The 26,814-nt window shown below is 48.6% G+C and overlaps 2 protein-coding genes across 3 annotated transcripts in view; one reads left to right on the forward strand and one right to left on the reverse strand.

Moving 5' to 3' along the window:
* Positions 1-17,503, forward strand: part of LOC137311115 (voltage-dependent L-type calcium channel subunit alpha-1S-like) — a 108,390-nt gene extending 90,887 nt beyond the window's left edge. Inside the window, exons 14-18 of the mRNA XM_067978482.1 lie at positions 685-920; positions 3,380-3,486; positions 5,999-6,057; positions 12,798-12,890; positions 16,811-17,503. Of these exons, the coding sequence (XP_067834583.1) occupies positions 685-920; positions 3,380-3,486; positions 5,999-6,057; positions 12,798-12,890; positions 16,811-17,002 (687 nt within the window). The 3' untranslated portion in view covers positions 17,003-17,503. The remainder of the gene's footprint in view (positions 1-684; positions 921-3,379; positions 3,487-5,998; positions 6,058-12,797; positions 12,891-16,810) is intronic.
* Positions 17,504-20,866: 3,363 nt separating this feature from the next.
* LOC137311114 (FYVE, RhoGEF and PH domain-containing protein 4-like) lies at positions 20,867-25,643 on the reverse strand. 2 transcript variants are annotated; one of them, XM_067978481.1, is made up of 3 exons: positions 25,410-25,643; positions 23,472-23,612; positions 20,867-22,620 (listed from the first exon to the last, which is right to left on the reverse strand). In XM_067978481.1, the coding sequence occupies exons 1-3, from the start codon at positions 25,632-25,634 to the stop codon at positions 22,420-22,422; spliced, it is 567 nt and encodes a 188-aa protein (XP_067834582.1). In that variant the 5' UTR covers positions 25,635-25,643; the 3' UTR covers positions 20,867-22,419. The 2 variants fall into 2 exon arrangements, with proteins under 2 accessions (XP_067834582.1, XP_067834581.1); XM_067978480.1 differs by having other exon boundaries at positions 23,472-23,615; positions 25,410-25,639.
* Between the last annotated feature and the right edge of the window lie 1,171 nt (positions 25,644-26,814).

Consider the following 26,814-nt stretch of genomic DNA (forward strand, 5'->3'; position numbering starts at 1 on the left):
CACCACCCTAAACATTCACTCCCTTCACCACCGGCGCACAGTGACTGCAGTGTGTACCATCCACAGGATGCACTGCAGCAACTCGCCAAGGCTTCTTCGACAGCACCTCCCAAACCCGCGACCTCTCCCACCGAGAAGGACAAGAGCAGCAGGCGCATGGGAACAACACCACCTGCACGTTCCCCTCCAAGTCCCACACATCCTGACTTGGGAATATATCGCCGTTCCTTCATCGTCGCTGGGTCAAAATCCTGGAACTCCCTTCCTAACAGCACTGTGGGAGAACCTTCACCACACGGACTGCAGCGGTTCAAGAAGGCGGCTCACCACCACCTTCTCAAGGGCAATTAGGGATGGGCAATAAATGCCGGCCTCGCCAGCGACGCCCACATCCCATGAACAAATAAAAAAATGCTCCTTATGGTGAGCAATGGTGAAACCAAAGCATTCACAGTAAGCATTGGTGATACTTTGGCTCTCACAGTGAGCATTGGTGAGTCGAAGGCCCTGATATTTCATGTATTAATAGCCACTGCCATTATGGTTTGGTCTGAATTCTAACTGTACACAAAAATAGAAACAAATTTGATGATTCTACACATTAGCGATGCAACTTGTGACATTTGACTCCTTCCAGCTGTGACTCTGTTGCCTCAATCGCCTTTAAACTCTGTGTCTTTCCAGAGAGAGGGAGGACTATTTGGTGAGCATGCTGATCCCTACCCAATGGACAGAAGTGGCTCCTTTCAGCACCACCACACAAGCCAGAGGCCCCTCCAGTTCAGTAAATCGGAGGGCGGAGGAGAGGAGCCAGAATCACCACATGACAGAACGACGGACTCACCCCTCAACACAACTGAATTCTTCCCATCAACAGAGAACCCAAACACAAATAATGCAAACAACACCGCCCTGAGCAGGTAACAGGTATACGGAGCAGTACGTACACAGGCCTGGGCAAAACACAGCTACACAGAACAGTACATACACAGGCCTGGGCAAAACACAGCTACACGGAGCAGTACATACACAGGCCTGGGCAAAACACAGCTACACAGAACAGTACATACACAGGCCTGGGCAAAACACAGCTACACGGAGCAGTACATACACAGGCCTGGGCAAAACACAGCTACACGGAGCAGTACGTACTCAGGCCTGGGCAAAACACAGCTACACGGAACAGTACATACACAGGCCTGGGCAAAACACAGCTACACGGAACAGTACATACACAGGCCTGGGCAAAACACAGGTACACGGAGCAGTACGTACTCAGGCCTGGGCAAAACACAGGTACACGGAGCAGTACATACACAGGCCTGGGCAAAACACAGGTACACGGAGCAGTACGTACACAGGCCTGGGCAAAACACAGCTACATGGAGCAGTACATACACAGGCCTGGACAAAACACAGGTACTCGGAGCTGTGCGTACACAGGCCTGGGCAAAACAAAGGTACACGGAGCAGTACGTACACAGGCCTGAGTAGGTAACAGGTACACAAAGCAGTATGTACACAAGCCTCAGCTGTAATACAGGTACACAGAGCAGTACATACGTAGGCTTGGGCAAAACACAGGTACACAGGACAGTATAAATACAGGCCTGGATATAACACAGGCACACGGAGGAGTACGTACACAGGCCTGGACATAACACAGGAACCCGGAGCAGGGCATACACAGGCCTGGGCAAAACACAGGTACACAGAGCGATGCATACACAGACCTGGGCAAAACACAGGTACTCAGAGCAGTACATACACAGGCCTGGGCAAAACACAGGTACACAGAGCAGTGAGTACACAGGCCTGAGCAGGTAACAGGTACACAGAGCAGTATATACACAGGCCTCGGCAGTAATACAGGTACACAGAGCAGTACATACATGAGCTTGGGCAAAACACAGGTACACAGAACAGTATAAATACAGGCCTGGGCAAAACATAGGTACATGGAGCAGTATGTACACAGGCTGGGCAAAGTGTAGGGACACGGAGCAGCATGTACACAGGCCTGGGCAAAACACAGGTACACGGAGCAGTATTTACACAGGCCTGGGCAAAACACAGGTACACGGAGCAGTATATACACAGGCCTGAGCAGTTAACAGGTACACAGAGCAGTACATGCACAGGCCTGGGCAAAACACAGGTACACAGTCCTGGGCAAAACATGGGTATACAGAGCAGAATTTACACAGACCTGGGCAGTAGCACAGGTACACAGAGCACCCATTGGGAGTGGCACTGAGTGGTGGGGTCCAAGGTCGACTGGTTATTGCCAGCAAGCATGGGCTAGATCCCTGGAACAGTTGGGGGTATGATTTTGCTGGTTGAATAATCCATCACTTTGAGAGATTCTGCCAGCTGATCGCTGTGCTGGGCACAGAGGGATCAGAGCACCATGGAGGGCTGGTGTTAGGATTGGGGCACACTCCTCACCTTTTGGGAAGCAGCTGCTTTCAGCACCCGTTGGGTAGTGAGCTGAGAGATCCAGGCCAGCCCCATTGGAGTTTGATGTTGAGTGCGGGAATGTGTCTCTGGTATTTTTAGACTGTGGAGTAGATCAGTGTAGTGAGAATGTTCCCTCCTGCCTATGGGTCAGGGAATTCATCCAATCAGCTCAGCACTGGCCCCCTTGCTAATCTACCAGTTGGGGATGGGATACCTAGGAGAGGCCGTCCTATCGGTCGCATTGAATAGTCAGTAAGAGAATACTGTGTACAGTTTTGGTCTCCTTATCTAAGGAAGGATATACTTGCCTTAGAGGCGGTGCAGTGAAGGTTCACTAGATTGATTCCTGGGATGAGAGGGTTGTCCTATGAAAAGATTGACTGGAATGGGCCTATACTCTGGAGTTTAGAAGAATGAGAGGCGATCTCATTGAAACGTATAAAATTCTTGACAGGGTAGATGCTGTTTCTCCTGGCTGGAGTGTCTGGAACTAGGGGGCATAGTCTCAGGTTAAGGGGTCGGCCATTCAGACTGAGATGAGGAGGAATTTCTTCACTCAGAGGGTTGTGAATCTTTGGAATTCTCTACCCCAGAGGGCTGTGGATGCTGAGTCATTGAATATATTCAAGGCTGAGATGGATAGATTTTTGGATTCTAGTGGAATCGAGGGATATGGGGATCGGGCGGGAAAGTGGAGTTGAGGTTAAAGATCAGCCGTGATCTGATTGAATGGTGGAGCAGGTTCAAGGGACCGTATGGCCTACTCCTGCTCCTATTTCTTATATTTCTATTGGCCACTGTCAGGTTTCTTAAAGGGATCTTGTTCCCCCCACTTTATATTGCATTGTCTAAATTGTTATTTAAAGATATTGACCCTACAGGGACTGTGTGACACTCAGACCCTGTCTCTCCATTGCAGGGTTTACTATGAAGATGAGTTCAAGAAGGACATCTCAAGGTTTGAGTTCGATGGTGAGGACGGAGTTCGATTTGCCCGTGCCAGGCAGCGTTCACTTCGTGTGCCAGGTGAGTAATCTGTACCATCTGTGAGGCTTGAGTGACGCGAATCAGACATAACTCTCTCCCCCACCCCCTCCAACAACAGGATCCCTCAATCACACTTCCAGGTCTCATGAAGTGACCAAGAGAGATGCTAAAATGTGGGTGATAAACTGCCAGCTACAGATTTGGGGCGAGGGTATCAGTCCATGCAGGCCTTGTAGCTCAGGTATGGAGCTGAAATTGAGTGCAGTGAATTGGTTCTCACTCGATGTGAGCTACAGTGAAGCTGTGGTGACCCAGTCTGTGTAACTTGGTTACTATTCTACAGATGGGTCAATCATTGGGGTCATTCGAGTTACCTGGGCAACGGCTCAGGGTATTTGCTAACTTGCTATCTCTGACTCATTGCTGCCTGAACAGCCCTGTGTTTCCTGTTATTTAACAGTGTACCTCAATGGTTTCCAGCACAGCCTGTAAAGCCTTACTTTATCATCCTCCTTACCCTTTTGTCCTTTTACTTTTATTCTCCTTTCAAATAATTTTGTAACCACCCCTTACTATATAACCCGCTGGACTGCATCTCCCCTCAATAATAATCCCCATTGATAAACTTCAGAAATACGATGGATACAGTTCGAGCCTGTCTAGTATTGTAGCTCAGGGCACTGCTGGTCTTTCTGTATCTTCACAATCTTCCCTTGGAGAACAGTGTGAAGTAGTGGAAGGAATCGCAGGCTGATTAACAGTCTGACAGGTAGCGACGTAAACACTCCTTCCGTGGCCGTAACCATCTTTACACCAGTCTATAGGGGGAAAGTCCTATCCAGCAGGAGGGGTTTAGGGGCTCCCACACCCACCGGACACAAGTATCCCGCTGGATATCAACCCAGAATTCAGAGCCAGGTCTCCGCTCACCAGGACCGTCTGGAGTTCCGGTCTCCGCTCACCAGGACCGTCTGGAGTTCCGGTCTCCGCTCCCCGGGACCGTCTGGAGCTCCGGTCTCCGCTCCCCGGGACCGTCTGGAGCTCCGTTCTCCGCTCGCCGGGACTGTCTGGAGCTCCGGTCTCCCCTCCCCGGGACCGTCTGGAGCTCCGGTCTCCGCTCCCCGGGACCGTCTGGAGCTCCGGTCTCCGCTCCCCGGGACCGTCTGGAGTTCCGGTCTCCGCTCCCCGGGACCGTCTGGAGCTCCGGTCTCCCCTCCCCGGGACCGTCTGGAGCTCCGGTCTCCGCTCCCCGGGACCGTCTGGAGCTCCGGCCTCCGCTCCCCGGGACCGTCTGGAGCTCCGGCCTCCGCTCCCCGGGACCGTCTGGAGCTCCAGCCTCCGCTCACCGGGACCGTCTGGAGCTCCGGTCTCCGCTCACCGGGACCGTCTGGGGTGGGATTCAACCCTGCACCTTTTGACTCAGAGGTGGGAACTGAGCACAAGACTCACTCAGGGCACTAACGATAGTTCAGTAAGGGGCTGCCCTGGCACCAGCAGAGTGATGCTCAACCAGTCTGTCCTTTGGTTGAAGTGTCCGAGTGACTCTACTCTTCATTTCCAATGTTCCCCTGGGTGATGCCAGAGCAACCACCCTGGGTGATGGCACAGAACACAGCAGAGCTAGCAGTGTACAGCTCCTTTACAATGATGAACTGCACAAAATCCCCTCCATGAGAGAAACTGAGTAACACCAGTGTGGCTCAGTAGCAGCACTCTCACCTCTGATTCAGAAGGTTGTGGGTTCAAGTCCCACTCCAGAGGCTCGAGCCCATAATCCAGGCCGACGCTCCCAGTCGGTCAGTACTGAGGGAGTGCTGCACTGTCGGAGGGTCAGTACTGAGGGAGCGCTGCACTGTCAGAGGGTCAGTACTGAGGGAGTGCTGCACTGTCGGAGGGTCAGTACTGAGGGAGTGCTGCACTGTCGGAGGGTCAGTACTGAGGGAGCGCTGCACTGTCAGAGGGTCAGTACTGAGGGAGCGCTGTACTGTCGGAGGGTCAGTACTGAGGGAGTGCTGCACTGTCAGAGGGTCAGCACTGAGGGAGTGCTGCACTGTCAGAGGGTCAGTATTGAGGGAGTGTTGCACTGAGGGAGTGTTGCACTGGCGGAGGGACAGTACTGAGGGAGCGCTGCATTGTCGGAGGTGCTGTCTTTTGGATGAGACGTTAAACCGAGACCCCGTCTGCCCCCTCAGGTGAACGTAAAAGATCCCACGGCCACTATCTGATGAAAAGCAGGGGGAGATCTCCCAGTGTCCTGGGCCAATATTTATCCCTCAACCTACATTAGTGAAATAGGTTATCTGATCATTATCTCATGGTTGTTTGTGGGATCTTCCTGTGCATCAATTGGCTGCCACGTTTCCTACATTACAACAGTGACTACACTTCAAAAGTACTTCATTGGCTGTAAAGCGCTTTGGGACGTCCTGAGGCCATGAAAGTTGCTATATAAAGGGAAGTCTTTCTTTCCTTTTGTTTTACCCTCTTTGTTTGATGTTGGACGAGTAGCTTGTGTCGATTATTCACCAGTGTGCTGTTCTAACTCCTCTAGAAGGGAACCCGACCTGTCCGCTGAAGAAACCCTTCTCGCAAATGACAGACACCAATGAGGTAAAGTGACATACAGCAGCGTTGGCACTGCAACACCTCGGCCAAGAGGTACCGGGACAACGAGGGAGGTGCTGGGGGCCATCTGCCCATGTGAAGGGTCATGCCAAACATGGGAGGGTAGGGCAGCTAGGTTACAGCTGTATCTGCAAGGTGGAATCAGTACCAGCGGGAACTCAGAGTTACCTCCGAGGTCTTAGCGCCAATAGACTACTACACGATAGCCCATAATACGACCGAGGAGGCCTCACACTCCCGTATTCAGCCGTCTCTCCTCTCATCCCAGCCCCAGTTTGAACAGCAGCCCAGTGGTGCCCTTTGGCCCATTGCAATCTGGCATTGAACAGAATCCAGAGGGGCTGAGAGTGTCTATCAGGCGGGGCTGTCCTCTATCTCCCAGTCCTACCTTACACTTTACACAGCAAGAGGCAGGACCCAGGAGGCCTCCGGTCCCCGAGCATCACACCAGCCCACCATCCCAGCCGGGGTTAGTCTCCTCTCCCCTAGTTTTCCATAAGGCACTGACTGTCTGGACTCGTACAATGTGGCTCACAGAAGATTGTCCAACATCTCTCCTTCCATACCCATTATATTGGATCAATAGGTAAGATGCTGGGTATACCACACACTTGGGGTACAGTACCTGCATATCACAGACTTGGGGTGCAGTACCTGTATATCACACACTTGGGGTGCAGTACCTGTATATCACACACTTGGGGTACAGTACCTGTATATCACACACTTGGGGTGCAGTATCTGTATATCACATACTTGGGGTACAGTATCTGTATATCACACACTTGGGGTACAGTACCTGTATATCACACACTTGGGGTGCAGTATCTGTATATCACATACTTGGGGTGCAGTATCTGTATATCACACACTTGGGGTACAGTACCTGTATATCACACACTTGGGGTGCAGTATCTGTATATCACATACTTGGGGTGCAGTATCTGTATATCACATACTTGGGGTACAGTATCTGTATATCACACACTTGGGGTACAGTATCTGTATATCACACACTTGGGGTACAGTATCTGTATATCACATACTTGGGGTGCAGTATCTGTATATCACATACTTGGGGTACAGTATCTGTATATCACACATTTGGGGTACAGTACCTGTATATCTCACACTTGGGGTACAGTATCTGTATATCACATACTTGGGGTTCAGTATCTGTATATCACACATTTGGGGTACAGTATCTGTATATCACACACTTGGGGTACAGTACCTGTATACCACACACTTGGGGTATAGTACCTGTATATCACATACTTGGGATGCAGTACCTGTATATCACACACTTGGGGTACAGTACCTGTATATCACACATTTGGGGTACAGTATCTGTATATCACACATTTGGGGTACAGTACCTGTATATCACACATTTGGGGTACAGTACCTGTATATCACAGACTTGGGGTACAGTATCTGTATATCACACATTTGGGGTACAGTACCTGTATATCACACATTTGGGTACAGTACCTGTATATCACACATTTGGGGTACAGTATCTGTATATCACATACTTGGGGTACAGTATCTGTATATCACAGACTTGGGGTGCAGTATCTGTATATCACACACTTGTGGTACAGTATCTGTATATCACACACTTGTGGTACAGTATCTGTATATCACACACTTGGGGTACAGTATCTGTATATCACACACTTGGGGTGCAGTACCTGTATACCACACACTTGGGGTACAGTACCTGTATATCACAGACTTGGGGTGCAGTATCTGTATATCACACACTTGGGGTACAGTACCTGTATACCATACACTTGGGGTACAGTATCTGTATATCACACACTTGGGGTACAGTACCTGTATATCACACATTTGGGGTACAGTACCTGTATATCACAGACTTGGGGTGCAGTATCTGTATATCACAGACTTGGGGTGCAGTATCTGTATATCACACACTTGGGGTACAGTACCTGTATACCATACACTTGGGGTACAGTACCTGTATATCACACACTTGGTGTACAGTACCTGTATACCACACACTTGGGGTATAGTACCTGTATATCACATACTTGGGGTACAGTATCTATATCACACACTTGGGGAACAGTACCTTTATATCACACACTTGGGATGCAGTATCTGTATATCACACACTTGGGATGCAGTATCTGTATATCACACACTTGGGATGCAGTATCTGTATATCACACACTTGGGATGCAGTATCTGTATATCACACACTTGGGATGCAGTATCTGTATATCACACACTTGGGATGCAGTATCTTAATATCACACACTTGTGGTACAGTACATGTATATCACACACTTGGGGTGCAATATCTGTATATCACACAGTTGGGGTGCAGTATCTGTATATCATGCACTTGGGGTACAGTACCTGTATATCATACACATGGGGTACAGTACCTGTATATCACACACTTGGGGTGCAGTATCTGTATATCAGACATTTGGGGTGCAGTATCTGTATATCAGACATTTGGGGTGCAGTATCTGTATATCACACTCTTGGGGTACAGTATCTGCATATCTCACACATGGGGTACAGTATCTGTATATCTCACACATGGGGTACAGTATCTGTATATCACACACATGGGGGTACAGTATCTGTATATCACACACATGGGCTACAGTGTCTGTATATCATACATGAGGGTACAGTATCTATATCACACACGAGGGTACAGTATCTACATCACACACACATGGGGTACAGTATCTATATCACACACATGGGGTGCAGTATCTATATCACACACACATGGGGTGCAGTATCTGTATATCACACACTTGGGGTACAGTACCTGTATATCACACACTTAGGGTACAGTACCTGTATATCACACACGGGGTACAGTATCTGTATATCACACACATGGGGTACAGTATCTGTATATCACACACATGGGCTACAGTATCTGTATATCACACACTTGGGGTACAGTACCTGTATATCACACACTTGGGGTACACTACCTGTATATCACACACTTAGGGTACAGTACCTGTATATCACACACGGGGTACAGTATCTGTATATCACACACATGGGGTACAGTATCTGTATATCGTGCACATGGGGTACAGTATCTATATCACACACATGGGGGGAGAGGGTTACAGCAACTGTATATCGCACACATGGGGGTATAGTAACTGTATATCACACAAGTGTGGGTACAGTCTGTATATCACTTGTGTATATATCGGTGTACAGTATCTATATCACACACACATGGGGTGCAGTATCTGTATTTCACATACGTGGGGGTACAGTATCTGTATATCACGCACATGGGGTACAGTATCTGTATATCACACACACATGGGGTACAGTATCTGTATATCACACACACATGGGGTACAGTATCTGTATATCACACACACATGGGGTACAGTATCTGTATATCACATACGTGGGAGTAGAGTATCTGTATATCACAAACTTTGTACAGTATCTATACCACTCACATGAGGGTACAGTACCTGTATATCACACATGGGGGTACAGTATCTGCATATCATACACATGGGGTACAGTATCTGTATACCATGCACACAAGGGCACAATATCTTTACATCACACACGAGGGTACAGTATCTGTCTATCACACGAGGGTACAGTATCTGTATATCACACACATGCAGGTACAGTATCCGTATATCACACACACAAGGGCGCAGTATCTATATCACACATGAGGGTACAGTGTCTGTATACCACGCACATGGGGTACAGTATCTGCATATCATACACATGGGGTACAGTATCTGTATATCACACACATGGGGTACAGTATCTGTATACCATGCACACGAAGGCACAGTATCTTTACATCACAAACGAGGGTACAGTATCTGTCTATCACACGAGATACAGTATCCGTATATCACACACATGAGGGTACAGTATCTGTATATCACACACAAGAGGGTACAGTATCTGTATATCACACACACATGGGGTACAGTATCTGTATATCACATACGTGGGAGTAGAGTATCTGTATATCACAAACTTTGTACAGTATCTATACCACTCACATGAGGGTACAGTACCTGTATATCACACATGGGGGTACAGTATCTGCATATCATACACATGGGGTACAGTATCTGTATACCATGCACACAAGGGCACAATATCTTTACATCACACACGAGGGTACAGTATCTGTCTATCACACGAGGGTACAGTATCTGTATATCACACACATGCAGGTACAGTATCCGTATATCACACACACAAGGGCGCAGTATCTATATCACACATGAGGGTACAGTGTCTGTATACCACGCACATGGGGTACAGTATCTGCATATCATACACATGGGGTACAGTATCTGTATATCACACACATGGGGTACAGTATCTGTATACCATGCACACGAAGGCACAGTATCTTTACATCACAAACGAGGGTACAGTATCTGTCTATCACACGAGATACAGTATCCGTATATCACACACATGAGGGTACAGTATCTGTATATCACACACAAGAGGGTACAGTATCTTTATATCACACACAAGAGGGTACAGTATCTGTATATCACACACATGAGGGTACAGTATCTGTATATCACACACAAGAGGGTACAGTATCTGTATATCACACACATGAGGGTACAGTATCTGTATATCACACACAAGAGGGTACAGTATCTGTATATCACACACATGAGGGTACAGTATCTGTATATCACACACAAGAGGGTACAGTATCTGTATATCACACACATGAGGGTACAGTATCTGTATATCACACACAAGAGGGTACAGTATCTGTATATCATACAAGAGGGTACAGTATCTGTATATCACACACAAGAGGGTACAGTATCTGTATATCACACACGAGGGTACAGTGTCTGTATACCATACACATGGGGGTACAGTATCTGCATATCACACACATGGGGGTACAGTATCTGTATACCATACACATGGGGGTACAGTATCTGCATATCACACACACGGGGGTACAGTATCTGTATACCATACACATGGGGGTACAGTGTCTGCATATCACACACACGGGGGTACAGTATCTGTATACCATACACATGAGGGTACAGTATCTGCATATCACACACATGGGGGTACAGTATCTGTATATCACACACAAGAGGGTACAGTATCTGTATATCACACACATGAGGGTACAGTATCTGTATATCACACACAAGAGGGTACAGTATCTGTATATCACACACAAGAGGGTACAGTATCTGTATATCACACACGAGGGTACAGTGTCTGTATACCATACACATGGGGGTACAGTATCTGCATATCACACACATGGGGGTACAGTATCTGTATACCATACACATGAGGGTACAGTATCTGTATATCACACACATGAGGGTACAGTATCTGTATATCACACACAAGAGGGTACAGTATCTGTATATCACACACAAGAGGGTACAGTATCTGTATATCACACACGAGGGTACAGTGTCTGTATACCATACACATGGGGGTACAGTATCTGCATATCACACACATGGGGGTACAGTATCTGTATACCATACACATGGGGGTACAGTATCTGCATATCACACACACGGGGGTACAGTATCTGTATACCATACACATGAGGGTACAGTGTCTGTATACCATACACATGGGGGTACAGTATCTGCATATCACACACATGGGGGTACAGTATCTGTATACCATACACATGGGGGTACAGTATCTGCATATCACACACACGGGGGTACAGTATCTGTATACCATACACATGGGGGTACAGTGTCTGCATATCACACACACGGGGGTACAGTATCTGTATACCATACACATGAGGGTACAGTATCTGCATATCACACACATGGGGGTACAGTATCTGTATATCATACACATGGGGGTACAGTATCTGTATACCATACACATGGGGGTACAGTATCTGCATATCACACACACGGGGGTACAGTATCTGTATACCATACACATGGGGGTACAGTATCTGCATATCACACACGAGGGTACAGTATCTGCATATCACACACATGAGGGTACAGTATCTGTCTATCACACACGAGGGTACAGTATCTATATCACACACGAAATACAGTATCTGTATATCACACATGAGATACAGTGTCTGTATATCACACACGAGGTACAGTGTCTGTCTATCACACATGAGGTACAGTGTCTGTATATCACACACATGAGGGTACAGTATCTATATCACACACGAGATACAGTATCTGTATATCACACACGAGATACAGTATCTGTATATCACACACACGAGGTACAGTGTCTGTATATCGCACACGAGGTACAGTGTCTGTATATCACACACGAGGTACAGTGTCTGTATATCACACACATGAGGGTACAGTGTCTGTATACAAACCACTGAACCCTGGGAGGTACCAGTGACAGAGCTGAATTTATAACAGCATGGTGAAGGGCACGGTACAGATATTATAAATCAGAGCCCTGGTGTTTTCCCTTCACAAGGATATACACAGCCTTGGATAGCGTATCCTGTGACTGACTTGGAGTGTCACAATGGGAGGGCAGCTAATATATAATTAATCCAAGAGTGTCCAGCTTTGAGTATACCTGCTTACATGTATATAGAGCACCATGTTTCCGGTATATGACAGATAGTGCACCCAGTCTGTATAACATAGTGTGCCATACACTGTCTGAGATGTAAAGAGCTTTCTGTATTCACCCAGGCTGCAGATATGAGCAGAAGCTGTGAACCTCTGGGCATATCGGAGAACAAGGAGCAACACGGCACTGACCCCATCACCAGCCTCGTACAGCAGGTATAATGAACATAATCTCACACAGAATCCCTCCCATCACAATCACACACATAATCCATCAAATCACAATCTCACAAACAATTCTCCACATTACAATCTCACACTGAATCGTCCACATCATAATCTCACAGATTTATCACCTCAAAATCTCACACGGAATCCCTCACATCAAAGTCTCATACAGAATAATCACATCACAACCGCAAACTGAATCATCACATCACAATCTCACACAGAATTCCACACATCACAATCTCCCACAGAATCCATCAAATCACAATCTCATACAGAATCATCACATCACAATCTCACACAGAATCATCACATCACAATCTCACACAGAATCATCACATCACAATCTCACACAGAATTCCACACATCACAATCTCCTACAGAATCCATCAAATCACCATCTCACAGATTCCATCACATCACAATCTCGCACAGAATCTCTAAATTATAAACTCATACAGAATTCTCCACATCACAATCTCAATCAAAATGCTACACATCACAATCTCACAGAATCCCTCCCATCACATTCTCACATGGAATCATGATGTCACAATCTCACACAGAATCATCACATCACAATCTTACACAGAAACCATTTAATCACAGTCACACACAAAATCCCTCACATCACAATCTCAAACAGAATCATCAAATCACCATCTCACACATTACAATCTCACACAGAAACACAGTGAGTGACCCTTACCCTGTATGAACAGTGACTCTGTACAGTTACAAAGAGTGACCCTTACCCTGAATTAACAGGGACTCTGTACAGTTACACAGTGAGTGACCCTCACCCTGAATTAACAGTGACTCTGTACAGTTACACCGTGAGTGACCCTCACCCTGAATAAACAGGGACTCTGTACAGTTACACAGTGAGTGACCCTTACCCTGAATAAACAGGGACTCTGTACAGTTACACAGTGAGTGACCCTCACCCTGAATAAACAGTGACTCTGTACAGTTACACAGTGAGTGACCCTCACCCTGTTCATACAGTGACTCTGTACAGTTACACAGTGAGTGACCCTTACCCTGTACATACAGTGACTCTGTACAGTTACACAGTGAGTGACCCTTACCCTGTACATACAGTGACTCTGTACAGTTACACAGTGAGTGACCCTCACCCTGTTCATACAGTGACTCTGTACAGTTACACAGTGAGTGACCCTCACCCTGTTCATACAGTGACTCTGTACAGTTACACAGTGAGTGACCCTTACCCTGTACATACAGTGACTCTGTACAGTTACACAGTGAGTGACCCTTACCCTGTTCATACAGTGACTCTGTACAGTTACACAGTGAGTGACCCTTACCCTGTACATACAGTGACTCTGTACAGTTACACAGTGAGTGACCCTCACCCTGTACATACAGTGACTCTGTACAGTTACACAGTGAGTGACCCTTACCCTGTACATACAGTGACTCTGTACAGTTACACAGTGAGTGACCCTTACCCTGTACATACAGTGACTCTGTACAGTTACACAGTGAGTGACCCTTACCCTGTACATACAGTGACTCTGTACAGTTACACAGTGAGTGACCCTTACCCTGTTCATACAGTGACTCTGTACAGTTACACAGTGAATAACATGTGGTGTCTCTGTCCAGACTGCACTGTACCTGTTTGTAGATGTGGTTTACCAGGAGGAACGTGTCCTGGTTGAGCCCCCTGCTGCAGGCTGTAATAAGACTGGGCTGAGTATTGCTCCGTTTGTCTGCTAACGAAGCAGCGAAGCCAATTCTCCTGTTGAAAGTCCTCATTGAGGAACGATTGCCCTGATCAGGTGTGGGAGGCAGTGCTGGTCGAGTCTGGCTTGCTGATCTTTTTACATCACCCAGTTTGTATTGGATTTGAGTTCAGGTACCAATCCTCCATTAGGATACCCACATACTACTGAGGGAGTGATGGGTTCATTCAAAGAAATCAGACAACATGTCCAGCACCAACCGCCATTTATCGACTCGCAGCTCATTGTCTTGCTGCGATTCAGTATTAACTGGATTGCAGAGTTTTACGTTATAGTGGAGAATGGTGCCTGAGTCTACAGCAGATTGGTGAGATTACCTTGGGAGTAAAGTCCTGAGATCGCTGACATGTTAACACCATTGTACAGCCTATCAACGAGAGTCTCTGGATGGTGATTAGCAATGTTTCTAGAGTATTTATGACCTGTCCTTACGAGCAACGTGCTTGAGTTAATCTCCCTCCCCCGGGTCGGTGGCATTGCCTCTGGAACGTCAATTTGTTGGTGACATGATTATCTGCTCTTCTCGGTCTCTCTGTTCTGACTGACCCACCTCACACTCGAGTGACTGTCTGAGCTTCCTGGTTTGACTTTCCCCGTCCTTGGTCTCAGGCAACTTGTGCAGTTAAGTGATACACTTATCTCTGCCTGTAACTGGTTGTTATGGCCGTCGATTTGACTTGGAGACCCTCTTACTCTCTTTATACTTGAGAAGGTCCCTTGTACAAAAGATATGGAGGCACTGGAGACGGTGCAACAAAGATTTATAAGAATGACACCAGAACTGAGAGGTTATACCTATCAGGAAAGATTGAACAGGCTGGGGCTCTTTTCTCTAGAAAAGAGAAGACTGAGGGGTGACCTGATAGAGGTCTTTAAGATCATGCAAGTGTTTGATAGAGTCGATGTAGAAAAGATGTTTCCACATGTGGGGGAGACCAGAACTAGAGGCCATAAATCATAGAATCATAGAATGATACAGCGTAGAAGGAGGCCATTCGACCCATCGTGTCTGTGCCGACTCTTAGAAAGAGCTATCCAATTAGTCCTACTCCCCTACTCTTTTCCCATAGCCCTGTAAATTTTTACTATTGAATCTGCTTCCCCCCCCCCTTTCAGGCAGTGAATTCCAGATCATAACCACTCGCTGCATAAAAACATTCCTCCTCATCTCATCTCTGGCTCTTTTGCCAATTACCTTAAATCTGTGTCCTCTGGTTACCGACCCTTCTGCCACTGGAAACAGTTTCTCCTTATTTACTCTATCAAAACTGTTCATGATTTTGAACACCTCATTCAAATCTCCTCTTAACCTTCTCTGCTCTAAGGAGAACAGTCCCAGCTTCTCCAATCTCCACATAACTGAAGTCCCTCATCCCTGGTACCATTCTAGTAAATCTCCTCTGCACCCTCTGTAAGGCCTTCACATCCTTCCTAAAGTGTGGTGCCCAGAATTGAACACAATACTCTAGGTGAGGCCTAACCAGCATAACCATCTCCACTCACCTGGGGAGTTCTCCTCAGCCTCCTGCCGTACCCCGTGATTTGAGGGGGGATTCTCCTGTCACATAGACCAGTACCAGCTTCTAGTGGGTCTCGTGTGCCTGGGTGGGCTGGGCTTCAATGGGAGGTTTAAGTGTGGGGGGGGGGGTAGCAGGAGGAGAAGATGGGAACGCCCCCCCACCTCATTAACATGCGAACTTTGGGCTGCTCCTCCTGCAAGTTCCAGCCCTCTGGGGAAGGCCCAGGGCAATGTGAAGGGGGCAGTGCTTCCTGACAGCACCCCTGAACGGCCTGGCTCTAATTTTAAGGTTATGCCCCTTGTTCTGGACTCCCCCCACCAGAGGAAATAGTTTCTCTCTATCTACCCTATCAACTCCTTTAATCATCTTAAACCTCTCGATCAGATCACCCCTTAACCTTCTATATTCAAGGGAATACAAACCTAGTCTATACATCCTGTTCTCATAATTTAACCCTTTTATTCCCAGTATCATTTGTCCTGACCTTTGAACCCATGATAGATGTTCCATGAAGTGAAAAAAGTCTGCCCCTCCCCCCCTCCCTGCTGTCCAACACCAGGGGAGGGGCCGTGCTTGTGCGTCTAGTGTTTCTCACGCCTTTCCTTCTTCTGTCAAGGTGCTGGAGGCCCAAGGACTTCATGAACTGGCCAGTGACCCAGTCTTCATGGCAGTGACAGTGGGTGAGATGGTGGAGGCTTGTCGCATGGATCGCAGCCAGTTAGAGAGTGCGGCCCTGAGCCTGCTGAAGGGCCACTCCAGAGCTACAGAACCTCAGGCCCCAACGGATCCGCCATCGTCCTGCTACTGAGCCAAGACGCCCCCACAGCTAACCTCCAGTGCCGGAGGGGAAGGAGCCAACCTCCGACAACAAAGCGTAGTTACCGTCTAGTTTTATTGTGTGTATTTGGAATTCTGTCACCGTCGCCAAGGGTTATGAGGTAACTGAGAATGCGAGAGATTTCAGACGGCTTCAGACGGTTCCAGGATGCAGGTCATACAGAAGCTTCAGAACAGGAGGAGAGATTGGAAGAACTGTACAGTCACTGTGACTCCATCCTGGACTGACCGGGCCTGGTACTTAGGCTCTTGGGGTGACCGGGCCTGGTCGTTAGGCTCCTGGACTGACCAGGCCTGGTCGTTAGGCTCCAGGACTGACCAGGCCTGGTCGTTAGGCTCCAGGACTGACCAGGCCTGGTCGTTAGGCTCCTGGGGTGACCGGGCCTGGTCGTTAGGCTGTGTACTGGTTTGTGTTATTACGTCTGTACGTCAGCGTGAATGAGGCTCATTAAACACTGAGTGGCTGACAAGGCCTTGATGACCTTTGTGTTGTGTTTCCAGGAGCTGAGAATATAAGTCTGTCAAATACACAGGCCTTTCACATGTCACATTCAATAATATTACCATCTAAACCAGTCTCTAGATCCTCAGATGGGGAGTGGCAGAGATTTATCTGGGTCCAGGTTGAGTCTGACTAGTCTCCATACATAAATACCATTGAGTGCAGACAGACACAGATCTTATCAACCAGATCAAACCATTGATAAAAGCTCGATGTGAGCAGACAACAATTGTGGGGGGTGGTGGCCAAAATCTCAAATGGAAACAGGAGGAGGCCATTCAGCCCCTCGAGCCTGTTCCGCTATTAAATTAGATCATGGCTGATCTGTATTTTAACTCCATTTACCCGCCTTGGTTCCATATCCCTCAATACCCTTACCCAACAAAAATCTATCAATCTCAGTTGTGATATTTTCAATTGACTCCCAGCCTCAACAGCTTTTTGGGGGAGAGAGTTCCAGATTTCCACTCCCCTTTGTGTGAAGAAGTGCTTCCTGACATCACCCCTGTACGGCCTAGCTCTAATTTTAATGTTATTCCCCCTTGTTCTGGACTCCCCCACCAGAGGAAATAGTTTCTCTCTATCGACCCTATCAAATCCTTTCATCATCTCAAACACCTCAATTAGATCATCCCTTAATCTTCGACACTCAAGGCAACACAAGCCGAGTCTGTGCAACCTGTCCTCATAATTTAACCCTTTTAGCCCTGGTATCATTCTGGTGAATCTGTGCTGCACCCCCTCCAAGGCCAATATATCCTTCCTGAGGTGCGGTGTCCAGAACTGAACCCAGTCTCCAGATGGGGTCTAACCAGAGCTCTGAACAGCTGGAACATAACTTCCACCCATCTCAAGATAAAGGCCAACATTGCAGTAGTAACTGTGATGCTGAGGCCTGTATGTTTGATGTACCTGCTGGTGCCTCAGTGTGTGAGCGGCTCTCACACCACAGATCACGCTGTGTCTCCAGAAGGACATGGATCGAAGGCCTGGGAACCAAATGTGTGACGGCTGCATCCCATTTGTTGGGTTACAGAGAGCAGATCATCAGTAAACTCCCACCTTGCAGCCCTGTGACACGGGACAGACACCAGGGCAGGTTCCTGATCGAGAGGTGGGGCTCGCACATTGTGAATGGCATTTGCTGCAGATTGGGCACCACATTTCAATCACTGGACAAAATATCAAACACAGGTTCGAACATTCGAGGTAAAGAGTTTATTTGCGAGTTTAAGACGACAGTGTGAATCAGGAGCAGGTGTTAGTCAACAGTCTGATGCGGGGAGGGATCAATCACCCTTCAATCTGATGGAGGATTGAAGGTCAGCTCATGTACTCGAGGTTTCATTTACTATTTCACCCTCCAGGATCATCATAGAATTACACAGAATGTACAGCACTGAAATAGGCCCAACAGGTCCGTGCTCCACATGAGCCTCCTCCCTCCCTTCTTCATCTCACCCTATCAGCATATCCTTCTATTCCTTTCTCCCTCATGTGTTTATCCAGCTTCCCCTTAAATGTATCTATTCTATTCACCTCAACTACTCCTTGTGGGAGTGAGTTCCACATTCTCACCACTCTCTGGGTAAAGACATTTCTCCTGAATTCCCTATTGGATTTATTAGTGACTATCTTATATTTATAGCCCCCTAGTTCTGGTCTCCCCCACAAGTAGAAACATCTGCTCTACATCTACCCTATCAAACCCTTTCATAATCTTAAAGACCTCTATCAGGTCACCCCTCAGTCTTCTCTTTTCTAAAGAAATAGCCCCAGCCTGTTCAATCTTTCCTGATCAGTATAACCTCACAGTTCTGGTATCTTTTTTGCACCTTCTCGAGTGCCTCTATATCCTTTTTCTATAATTATGGAGACCAGGTCTGTTCACAGTGCTCCAAGTGTGGTCGAACCAAGGTTCTATACAAGTTTAACATAACTTCTCTGCTTTTCTACTCTTACCCCTCTGGAAATGTGCTTATTCTCAGATCTCAATGTTCTCCACAGAGACCAGAGCAGCTTTTCAATCAAAAATCTTCCTTTTCAAGTTAGAATTCCAGCCACTGAATCCGTCATTAAAACAGCGTCAAATGTTCTTATTCAAAGCGATTCCCGGCCATGTCCAGGCCCAGAATCCATCGTGGGTTCAAGATTAAAGAGACTGGAGCCCATAATCCAGGCTGATGATCCAGTGCAGTACTGAGGGAGTGCTGCACTGTCGGAGGGTCAGTACTGAGGGAACGCTGTACTGTCGGAGGGTCAGTACTGAGGGAGCGCTGTACTGTCGGAGGGTCAGTACTGAGGGAGTGCTGTACTGTCGGAGGGTCAGTACTGAGGGAGTGCTGTACTGTCGGAGGGTCAGTACTGAGGGAGTGCTGTACTGTCGGAGGGTCAGTACTGAGGGAGCGCTGTACTGTCGGAGGGTCAGTACTGAGGGAGCGCTGCACTGTCGGAGGGTCAGTACTGAGGGAGTGCTGCACTGTCGGAGGGTCAGTACTGAGGGAGCGCTGTACTGTCGGAGGGTCAGTACTGAGGGAGTGCTGCACTTTCGGAGGGTCAGTACTGAGGGAGCGCTGCACTGTCGGAGGGTCAGTACTGAGGGAGCACTGTACTGTCGGAGGGTCAGTACTGAGGGAGCGCTGTACTGTCGGAGGGTCAGTACTGAGGGAGCGCTGTACTGTCGGAGGGTCAGTACTGAGGGAGTGCTGCACTGTTGGAGGGTCAGTACTGAGGGAGTGCGGCATTGTCGGAGGGTCAGTACTGAGGGAGTGGTGCACTGTCGGAGGGTCAGTACTGAGGGAGTGGTGCACTGTCGGAGGGTCAGTACTGAGGGAGTGCAGCATTGTCAGAGGGTCAGTACTGAGGGAGTGCTGCACTGTCGGAGGGTCAGTACTGAGGGAGTGCGGTACTGTCGGAGGGTCAGTACTGAGGGAGTGCGGCATTGTCGGAGGGTCAGTACTGAGAGAGTGCAGCATTGTCGGAGGGTCAGTACTGAGGGAGCGCTGCACTGTCGGAGGGTCAGTACTGAGGGAGCGCTGCACTGTCGGAGGGTCAGTACTGAGGGAGCGCTGCACTGTCGGAGGGTCAGTACTGAGGGAGCGCTGCACTGTCGGAGGGTCAGTACTGAGGGAGCGCTGCACTGTCGGAGGGTCAGTACTGAGGGAGCGCTGCACTGTCGGAGGGTCAGTACTGAGGGAGCGCTGCACTGTCGGAGGGTCAGTACTGAGGGAGCGCTGCACTGTCGGAGGGTCAGTACTGAGGGAGCGCTGCACTGTCGGAGGGTCAGTACTGAGGGAGCGCTGCACTGTCGGAGGGTCAGTACTGAGGGAGCGCTGCACTGTCGGAGGGTCAGTACTGAGGGAGCGCTGCACTGTCGGAGGGTCAGTACTGAGGGAGCGCTGCACTGTCGGAGGGTCAGTACTGAGTGAGTGCTGCACTGTCGGAGGGTCAGTACTGAGGGAGCGCTGCACTGTCGGAGGGTCAGTACTGAGTGAGTGCTGCACTGTCGGAGGTGCTGTCTTTCAGATGAGATATTAAACTGAGTCACAGACTGACCGTGGGAGTAAAGGTCAGCAAAGGGCCACAGACTGACCCTGGGAGTAAAGGTCAGTACTGGGTCACAGACTGACCCTGGGAGTAAAGGTCAGCACTGGGTCACAGACTGACCCTGGGAGTAAAGGTCAGCACTGGGTCACAGACTGACCCTGGGAGTAAAGGTCAGCACAGGGCCACAGACTGACCCTGGGAGTAAAGGTCGACACTGGGTCACAGACTGACCCTGGGAGTAAAGGTCAGCACAGGTCCACAGACTGACCCTGGGAGTAAAGGTCGGCACTGGGTCACGGACTCACCCTGGGAGTAAAGGTCGGCACTGGGTCACAGACTGACCCTGGGAGTAAAGGTCGGCACTGGGTCACGGACTCTCCCTGGGAGTAAAGGTCAGCACTGGGTCACAGACTGACTCTGGGAGTAAAGGTCAGCACTGGGTCACAGACTGACCCTGGGAGTAAAGGTCAGCACTGGGTCACAGACTGACCCTGGGAGTAAAGGTCAGCACTGGGTCACAGACTGACCCTGGGAGTAAAGGTCAGCACTGGGTCACAGACTGACCCTGGGAGTAAAGGTCAGCACAGGGCCACAGACTGACCCTGGGAGTAAAGGTCGATACTGGGTCACAGACTGACCCTGGGAGTAAAGGTCAGTACTGGGTCACAGACTGACCCTGGGAGTAAAGGTCAGCACTGGGTCACAGACTGACCCTGGGAGTAAAGGTCAGCACTGGGTCACAGACTGACCCTGGGAGTAAAGGTCAGCACAGGGCCACAGACTGACCCTGGGAGTAAAGGTCGACACTGGGTCACAGACTGACCCTGGGAGTAAAGGTCAGCACAGGTCCACAGACTGACCCTGGGAGTAAAGGTCGGCACTGGGTCACGGACTCACCCTGGGAGTAAAGGTCAGCACTGGGTCACAGACTGACCCTGGGAGTAAAGGTCAGCACTGGGTCACAGACTGACCCTGGGAGTAAAGGTCAGCACTGGGTCACAGACTGACCCTGGGAGTAAAGGTCGGCACTGGGTCACGGACTCACCCTGGGAGTAAAGGTCGGCACTGGGTCACGGACTCACCCAGGGAGTAAAGGTCAGCACTGGGTCACAGACTGACCCAAGAAGTGTTGCGTTGAGATGAAGAGTCTCCACCCAAGTGTGATCTGTTAACATCGAATAATGAGAGAGCAGGCAGCAGTATAACTCACATCTACATCCCTTTCCAATGACTGAACAGAGGAACGGGAGGGTGAATTTCGAGCTAGAGGGACAGACACTGGCTGGAGCTCGATGACAGAAGGCTTTTCCTAAAGGCTGCGATCACTGCGACAGGCAGTATTAATCCTCTTCACCAGGGCACATGCCACTTGCTAGCAGCCTCATGAGCTGTGCCCAGCGGTCCCGCAGCTCCTCAGTCTCTGCACTCAATGTGTACACCTGCTTGGACTGTGTGAGCTGGAAGCTGTAGCTGGAATCGCAGTCACTCAGCAGGTCGATGGTGTAACCCAATAATGGGATGGAGCTCTGAGCCCTGACATCCTGTGGGGAGATGGGAGCATGTTACACACAACAGACATTCAGACCATGAATATTCAACTCCCAAACCGAGCAATTATATTCATTAATCATTCATTACAGCACGGGTTAGATACAGAGTAAAGCTCCCTCTACACTGTCCCATCAAACACTCCCAGGGCAGGTACAGCACGGGTTAGATACAGAGTAAAGCTCCCTCCACACTGTCCCATCAAACACTCCCAGGGCAGGTACAGCACGGGTTAGATACAGAGTAAAGCTCCCTCTACACTGTCCCATCAAACACTCCCAGGGCAGGTACAGCACGGGTTAGATACAGAGTAAAGCTCCCTCCACACTGTCCCATCAAACACTCCCAGGGCAGGTACAGCACGGGTTAGATACAGAGTAAAGCTCCCTCTACACTGTCCCATCAAACACTCCCAGGGCAGGTACAGCACGGGTTAGATACAGAGTAAAGCTCCCTCTACACTGTCCCATCAAACACTCCCAGGTGCTAGTATGTCACATAAGTGAAGAATTAAAATAATTTAGTGGACAGGAGAGCAGTGACTCCCCAGGTGCAGTGGGGAAGCCCAGTTTATATTTCTTGTACAATATTAAGGAAATGCAGAAATCGCCCAGTGACTCAGCTTCTTCCCACAGCCCCATATTTCAGGGCGAGCTCCTCACACCTGAACACTTTGCCACACTTCCCCCATGTACCTGGTTACTAAGTGTACTGGGTCTATCAGTCCCTGGGCTCCCTCCACCAGTCTAGCACCTCCCTAAGTCTGAGTCTCAGCCCTGAGATGTGTTGTTGGGGTAGGAAGAGGCACTGAGCCACCGTCGCATAGGTCAAAAGTGACAGGTACCTGAGGGGCTCTGTACATGTAGAGGACGAAGGGGTCATCGCGTGGAATGACGAACCAGGCCTTGAGTCCCAGCTTGCCCCCTTTCTCCATCCAGTGAAGGAAGCTGCACATCAGACTGTTCCCCGAGACCTCGGCCGACTCCTTCTGTCAACAGAGAACACAACTCCACAGGTCACAGGTCAACTCAGGACACCGCATGGCCCCCGGCCCCCTCCCCCACGGTGCACCAACTTCCCACGCACGATCTCTGACCCCCTCTACAAAATCTGTACAGACCCCCTCCCCTCCTCTCCCCTCCCCTCCCCCACCCACTCGGACAGGCAGGGCTCAGTTTCTGGACCCCAGTACACCCCACATGCTGATGCTGTCAGTGAGACAGGCGGTCTGAGAGTGAGGGGCTCTCCCCTTACCTGCTGGGGAGGGAGAGTGAAACCAGGAAACGACAAACCTGTCAGATTAGCATGAGTTGTGAAGAAGTTAATGGAACCTATCATCAGGTACAGAGTGGACTGAGCACAGACAAGTATGATAAAAAAGAAGTCAGCATGGATTTGTGAAGGGTAGGTCATGTCATGTTGAATTTTTGAGGTGGTCACTAACATGGTGAACAGGGGAGTGTCTATGGACATTGTCTTTATGGACTTCCAGAAGGCATTTGATAAGGGTCCACACAAGAGATTATTAGTAAAAATGAGAGCATGTGGAATTGGAGGGAACCTTATGACATGGGTTAGAAATTTGTTAGAAGGTAGGAGACAGATTGGGGATAAAGGGAATGTGCTCTGATTGGTGGGGTGTGACAAGTGATGTTCCCCAGGGATCTGTACTGGGGCCTCAGCTTTTCACCATATTTATTAATGACTTAGATGAAGGAATAGAGAGTTGTATATCCATGTTTGCAGATGACACTAGGTTAGAAGCCACAGTAAGTTGTGTGGATGGGAGCAGGAAGTTACAAAAGGACAGACAGATTAAATGAGTGGGCAAAACTGTGGCAGATGGAGTTCAATGTGGGGAAGTGTGAGGTCATCCACTTTGGACCTAAGAAAGACAAATTGAATATTTTCTTAATGGCAAGAGACTAGCAACTGTAGAGGAGCAAATGGATTTCGGCATCCAAGTGCACAAAGCTAGTGGACAGGTACAAAAAGTAATCAAAAAGGCTAATGGGATGTTGGCCTTTATCTCAAGAGGGCTGGAATACAAAGGGGGGAAGTGATGCTTCAGTTGTACAGCACCTTGGTCAGACCCCATGTCGAGTACTGCACTCAGTTCTGGGCACGGTACCTCAGGAAGGATGAATGGGCCTTGGAGGGGGTGCAGCATAGATTCACCAAAATGATACCACGGCTTCAAGAGTTAAATTAAACTTGGTTTGTATTCCCTTGACTTTAGAAGATTAAGGGGTGATCTGATTGAGGGGTTTAAAATGTTAAAGAATTTGATAGGGTAGATGGAGAGAAACTATTTCCTCTGGTGGGAGAGTCCAGAACAAGGGGCATAACCTTAAAATTAGAGCCAGGCCGTTCAGGGGTGATGTCAGGAAGCATTTCACACAAAGGGGAGTGGAAATATGGAACTCTCTCCCAAAAAGGCTGTGGATACTGGGGGACAATTGGAGCTTTCAATACTGAGATCGGTAGATTTTTGTTGGGTAAGGATATTAAGGGATTATGGAGAAAAGGAGGGTCAATGGGGCTGAGGTACAGATCAGCCATCATCTAATAGACTGGCCTCTTCCTGTTCCTATATTGCTATGAATAATGGAAAAGGCTCGAGGGATGGAATGACAACCTTCTGTTCCTATGCAACAGGCTTGAGGGGCTGAATGGCCTCCTCCTGTTCCTATGTAACAGGCTCGAGGGGCTGAATGGCCTCCTCCTGTTCCTATGTAACAGTTTAGAGGGACTGAATGGCCTCCACCTGTTCCTATGTTACCTCCAGGATCCCCAGCTTCCTCTCCTTCTCCTCCATGCAGTGCTCTCCATTCAGCACATTGTGACAATCCCGGCACACCCGGTTCAGTCTGTACTCGTCATAGTGAAGCTTTGCTCTATAATCAGAGCACTTCCAGCAAACAACCTGTATCAAAGAGAGACAGAGAGTCAGACACATCGTGCACCAGAGAGTCAGACACATCGTGTACCAGAGAGTCAGACACATCGTGTCCCAGAGAGTCAGACACATCGTGTACCAGAGAAACAGACACATCGTGTACCAGAGAGTCAGACACATCGTGTACCAGAGAGTCAGACACATCGTGTACCAGAGAGTCAGACACATCGTGTACCAGAGAGTCAGACACATCGTGTACCAGAGAGTCAGACACATCGTGTACCAGAGAGTCAGACACATCGTGTACCAGAGAGTCAGACACATCGTGTACCAGAGAAACAGACACATCGTGTACCAGAGAAACAGACACATCGTGTACCAGAGAGTCTGACACATCGTGTACCAGAGAAACAGACACATTGTGTACCAGAGAGTCTGACACATCGTGTACCAGAGAAACAGACACATTGTGTACCAGAGAGTCAGACACATCGTGTACCAGAGAAACAGACACATTGTGTACCAGAGAGTCAGACACATCGTGCACCAGAGAGTCAGACACATCGTGTACCAGAGAGTCAGACACATCGTGTCCCAGAGAGTCAGACACATCGTGTACCAGAGAAACAGACACATCGTGTACCAGAGAGTCAGACACATCGTGTACCAGAGAGTCAGACACATCGTGTACCAGAGAGTCAGACACATCGTGTACCAGAGAGTCAGACACATCGTGTACCAGAGAAACAGACACATCGTGTACCAGAGAAACAGACACATCGTGTACCAGAGAGTCTGACACATCGTGTACCAGAGAAACAGACACATTGTGTACCAGAGAGTCTGACACATCGTGTACCAGAGAAACAGACACATTGTGTACCAGAGAGTCAGACACATCGTGTACCAGAGAAACAGACACATTGTGTACCAGAGAAACAGACACATCGTGTACCAGAGAGTCAGACACATCGTGTACCAGAGAAACAGACACATCGTGTACCAGAGAAACAGAAACATCGTGTACCAGAGAAACAGACACATCGTGTACCAGAGAGTCAGACACATCGTGTACCAGAGAAACAGACACATCGTGTACCAGAGAGTCTGACACATCGTGTACCAGAGAAACAGACACATTGTGTACCAGAGAGTCTGACACATCGTGTACCAGAGAAACAGACACATCGTGTACCAGAGAGTCTGACACATCGTGTACCAGAGAAACAGACACATTGTGTACCAGAGAGTCTGACACATCGTGTACCAGAGAAACAGACACATTGTG

This window comes from Heptranchias perlo, unplaced genomic scaffold (genome assembly GCF_035084215.1).
Source record: "Heptranchias perlo isolate sHepPer1 unplaced genomic scaffold, sHepPer1.hap1 HAP1_SCAFFOLD_297, whole genome shotgun sequence".
In the NCBI taxonomy this organism is placed as follows: Eukaryota; Metazoa; Chordata; class Chondrichthyes; order Hexanchiformes; family Hexanchidae; genus Heptranchias; species Heptranchias perlo.

What these genes read in the sequence shown, in the direction of transcription:
- LOC137311114 (XM_067978480.1), bottom strand. Translation starts at nt 25,634, where the DNA reads ATGTGTCTGACTCTCTGGTACACGATGTGTCTGACTCTCTGGTGCACG. An exon ending in GGAAGCTGGGGATCCTGGAG is followed by an intron (nt 23,616 to 25,409) that starts GTAACATAGGAA and finishes CTCTGTTGACAG; the next exon opens with AAGGAGTCGGCCGAGGTCTC. An exon ending in ACATGTACAGAGCCCCTCAG is followed by an intron (nt 22,621 to 23,471) that starts GTACCTGTCACT and finishes ATCTCCCCACAG; the next exon opens with GATGTCAGGGCTCAGAGCTC.